This window comes from Clupea harengus, chromosome 24, assembly GCF_900700415.2.
Source record: "Clupea harengus chromosome 24, Ch_v2.0.2, whole genome shotgun sequence".
In the NCBI taxonomy this organism is placed as follows: Eukaryota; Metazoa; Chordata; class Actinopteri; order Clupeiformes; family Clupeidae; genus Clupea; species Clupea harengus.
In genome coordinates, this window is record NC_045175.1 from 11253857 (window position 1) to 11258856 (window position 5000).

The window sequence follows — 5000 nt, forward strand, 5'->3', positions numbered from 1 at the left end:
TGTGTGTGTGTGTGTGTGTGTCCATATAGGGGTAAACTGAATAAAACATTGTGTGTGTGTGTTTGTGTGATAGAGGGAGAAAGAGAGGGAGTTTGTGCCATGAAAGATGGCTAGGAGACTCAATATTTGTATACACTAATATACACTTTCATAGTATTTACATACACCAATATACACATAATATACACTTCAGTAGTATTTATATACACTAATATACACTTCCATAGTAGGTTTATATACACTAATATACACTTCTGTAGTATTTACATACACTAATATACATTTAATATACACTTACATCCCAATACTGAACTCATGCTTTTCTGCATTTCTTTGCAAGCGTGTGTGAGTATGCAGTTTTAATTCTGTGTGTGTGTGTGTGTGTGTGTTTGTGTGTGTGTGTGTGTGTGTGTGTGTGTTATTCACAGGGTACTGGAGAAAGCAAATGGATCATATCTGCTCTCACTTGCGCAGCTACACACAGAACAATCTAGAGTTCCGTGGCCTGGTAGGAGAGCCTCGCATGGGTCAGGTAAACAAACAAACAAACACACAAACAAAACCAAAACAATAAACACAAACAGGTAAACAAACCAATAAAACCAGCCAAACAAATAAACCAAACAGGTAAACAAACAAAACCAACCCAGTTATAAAAACACAAATCCAGTAAACACAATAAAACAAACATATAGTTACATACATACAATACACACAAACATGGAACAACAAACATTCAGAAGACTTGATAAAACAAAGAGCAAAACACATATCAAACAAACAAACAATGAAAAACTGTTGATGTAACGAGGACATGAAGGAGCTTTTGTTGACCTTTTATGTAATTTTGTTTCAGAGAACTGGTAAGTAATGTACTTTAATGGCATGGCTGTGTACAATGCTGCCAAAGCAGTCTACGAAACATACATTTGTATGAAAAGTAATTGATGCTAAGAAATAAATAAAAGGATAAAAAAAATAGGACTAAACGATCAAGACTCTTTTTTTTTCTTGCTTCTCTCTGCAGATGGTCTCTGCGATGATTGAGGAGGACAACGTTGAGGTCAGCCTCAGGATCAACTTTGTCGCCGCCACGCCTGATAAGTCAAAGGTACTCTATCACAGCTCACAGTCTGATTGGTCAAAGTTACATCATCACAGCTCAGTCTGATTGGTCAAAGTTACATCATCACAGCTCACAGTCTGATTGGTCAAAGTTACATCATCACAGCTCACAGTCTGATTGGTCAAAGTTACATCATCACAGCTCACAGTCTGATTGGTGATTGATCATTAATATGTGATTGATTAGTGGTGATTGATCATTAATATGTGATTGATTAGTGGTGATTGATCATTAATATGTGATTGATTAGTGGTGATTGATCATTAATATGTGATTGATTAGTGGTGATTGATTAGTGGTGATTGATTAGTGGTGATTGATTAATATGTGATTGATTAGTGGTGATTGATCATTAATATGTGATTGATTAGTGGTGATTGATTAGTGATGATTGATCATTAATAGGTGATTGATTAGTGGTGCTTGATCATTAATATGTGATTGATTAGTGGTGATTGATTAGTGGTGATTGATTAGTGGTGATTGATTGATCAGAGGTGATTGGTGTTCCTATCCTACTCCAGGCCCCAGAGGGGGTTGAGCTGAAGAAGCCGATGGCCCTGAGTGAGATCATCAACCTGAGCAGCGTCACAGAGGGGGCTACACACAACACACCGGGTGAGGAGGAGAAGCACACACACACACACACACACACACACACAACACACAGGGTGAGGAGGACACACACACACACACACACACACACACAGGGTGAGGAGGACACACACACACACACACACACACACACACACAGGGTGAGGAGGGGACACACACACACACACACACACACACACAGGGTGAGGAGGGGACACACACACACACACAGGGTGAGGAGGGGACACACACACACACACACACACACACACACACACGGTGAGGAGGACACACACACACACACACAACACACACACACACACACACACACACACACACACACAGGGTGAGGAGGACACACACACATTACATTTTGCATGAATTTTCACAGTGTGTATGGTTTATTTTAGTGGACCTAGAATAACACAACACACATTCCACCCCCCTCACAGCAGCAGAGAATGGTCCAACCCTGTCTTCTCCCCCCCCACAGCAGCAGAGAGTGGTCCAACCCTGTCTTCTCCCGGTCCGAAGAAAAGCCTGAGAACCCAGAAGAGGCCCACAGAAAAACAACCAGTGAGAGCCTCTCCCTCTACTCCTCTTCCTCCTCTTCTCTTCCTCATCTCGTTACTCCTCCTCCTCCCCTCCTCCTCCGCTTCCTCCACCTCCCCTCTTTACTCCTCCTCACTCCCCTGTTCATCATCCTCTCCTCCTCTTCCTCATCTCCTCCTCCTCCTCTCTTTACTCCTCCTCCTCCTCTCTCCTCTCCTCCTCCTCCCCTCCTCCTCCGCTTCCTCCACCTCCTCTCTCCTCTCCTCCTCCTCCCCTCCTCCTCCGCTTCCTCCACCTCCTCTCTCCTCTCCTCCTCCTCCCCTCCTCCTCCGCTTCCTCCACCTCCTCTCTCCTCTCCTCCTCCTCCCCTCCTCCTCCACCTCCTCTCTCCTCTCCTCCTCCTTCTCTTCCTCCTCCTCCTCTCTGTATTCCTCCTCTATCCATCCATGGACAGCTCCTACCCTCCTGTTGCTCCACTCCCTGCGCAGTTTGAAGGCAGAGATCAGTTTCATTTAGGCAATGGAGTTGTGAAGTGTGACACAAATACATAAATAAAAAAATGAACATCCAAAGGAAAAATAAAAACAAAGATAAAATATTGTATAATTAAAAATATATTACCAAGTACATAAAGCAGGAATTTAAAGAGAGTAAAATAATGAAAGATAAGTGACACACTTACAGTAAGGTGCAGTAACGATAGAGTGCAAGACTGTGGTGTCCATTACAGTAAAGGCTCTGCATTCGATTGGTTGTCACTCATGTTCCTCCATCATGCCCACTTTCACCAATCAGCCAATCAAAGACAGCCTGTTGCTGAAGGAGGTGGGGCCTGAAGGGAGGGGGCGTGTCGAGGAGGTGCAGAGGCTTCTGGAGGAGGTAGGGGGGGGTGTGGTATGAGGGAGGGGGAGGTGAACCCGAAATAATTATTATCAATGAATTGGTTTAATTATTCATCAACTCACCATTTCTGTATTTTACGTAATGCACTGTCTTTGCTTCAGGGAGCCGACCCATCGTGCCGAGACAGCAAAGGTCATCCAGCGTTGGTCGTCGCGACAACAAACGGTCACCATGAGGTCATTCCTGTCCTGGTGCAGAGAGGAGCCGACATCAACCACCAATCAGGACTGTGAGTACCGCCCCCACCCCCGCCTTACTTACTGTCAACCACCAATCAGGATCATGAGTACCGTGAGTACCGCACACCCCCCTCCTTACTTACTGTCAACCACCAATCAGCACCGTGAGTACCGCCCAGTCCCCGCCTTACTTACTGTCAACCACCAATCAGGACCGTAAGTACCGCCCACCCCCGCCTTACTTACTGTCAACCACCAATCAGGACCGCGAGTACCGCCCCACCCCCGCCTTACTTACTGTCAACCACCAATCAGGACCGCGAGTACCGCCCCACCCCCGCCTTACTTACTGTCAACCACCAATCAGGTTGGAGTACCGCCCCCACCCCCTCCTTACTTACTGTCAAGGGGAACCAGCTAGACCCATTAGGGGCAGGAACTTAGTTCATTCAACCGCGCACTTACAGAAGGAGTAATGATTGAGCTGGGTTACCGTGGTAAGCGCCTCTCTCTTACCCTGCTGCGCCAGGGTGGTGATACACAGGGCAACTTTTCTGCACAGTGTCGTTGAGCAGTGTTGCTAAGCAGTGTTGCTGTGCAGTGTTGCTGTGCTGTGTCGTTGAGCAGTGTCGTTGAGCAGTGTTGCTGTGCAGTGTTGCTAAGCAGTGTTGCTGTGCTGTGTTGCTGTGCAGTGTTGCTAAGCAGTGTTGCTGTGCTGTGTTACTGTGCAGTGTCGTTGAGCAGTGTTGCTGTGCAGTGTTGCTGTGCAGTGTTGCTAAGCAGTGTTGCTGTGCAGTGTTGCTGTGCTGTGTCGTTGAGCAGTGTTGCTAAGCAGTGTTGCTGTGCTGTGTCGTTGAGCAGTGTTGCTAAGCAGTGTTGCTAAGCAGTGTTGCTAAGCAGTGTTGCTGTGCTGTGTTGCTAAGCAGTGTTGCTGTGCAGTGTTGCTAAGCAGTGTTGCTAAGCAGTGTTGCTGTGCAGTGTTGCTGTGCAGTGTTGCTGTGCTGTGTTGCTAAGCAGTGTGCTGTGCTGTGTTGCTGTGCTGTGTCGTTGAGCAGTGTTGCTAAGCAGTGTCGTGCTGTGTTGCTGTGCAGTGTCGTTGAGCAGTGTTGCTAAGCAGTGTTGCTAAGCAGTGTCGTTGAGCAGTGTTGCTAAGCAATGTTGCTAAGCAGTGTTGCTAAGCAGTGTTGCTCGGGTACTTTCCTAGAGTAGATCTCCTTTGGTCGCTGATAGGAATGCTGCGTCGTGTGTTCATGTTACACCCCCCTGTAAAAACACGTTAGCACATTACCATCTGATCCCATCCCGTGTGTGTGTCTGTGTGAACACCTTCTTCCATCCCCCTCTCTCTCCCGCCCTCAGACTCAGCAACACGGCCCTGCACGTGGCCGCAGCCATGGGCAACAGAGGCCTGAAGAGCGCCGAGACGCTGCTGGGGTAAGAGAACACTCACACACCTCTCTAACTGGCTGCCCAGGGGGTAAGAGAACACTCACACACCTCTCTAACTGGCTGCCCAGGGGGTAAGAGAACACTCACACACACCACTCTAACTGGCTGCCCAGGGGGTAAGAGAACACTCACACACCACTCTAACTGGCTGCCCAGGGGGTAAGAGAACACTCACACACACCACTCTAACTGGCTGC

The 5000-nt window shown here is 47.2% G+C and overlaps 1 protein-coding gene across 1 annotated transcript in view; it reads left to right on the forward strand.

The window, feature by feature from the left end:
• Positions 1-5000, forward strand: part of dzank1 (double zinc ribbon and ankyrin repeat domains 1) — a 17212-nt gene that overhangs the window by 10769 nt on the left and 1443 nt on the right. Inside the window, exons 13-19 of the mRNA XM_031561977.2 lie at positions 429-532; positions 1028-1111; positions 1651-1744; positions 2214-2296; positions 3068-3151; positions 3277-3404; positions 4714-4788. Coding sequence (XP_031417837.2) covers positions 429-532; positions 1028-1111; positions 1651-1744; positions 2214-2296; positions 3068-3151; positions 3277-3404; positions 4714-4788 — 652 coding nt within the window. The remainder of the gene's footprint in view (positions 1-428; positions 533-1027; positions 1112-1650; positions 1745-2213; positions 2297-3067; positions 3152-3276; positions 3405-4713; positions 4789-5000) is intronic.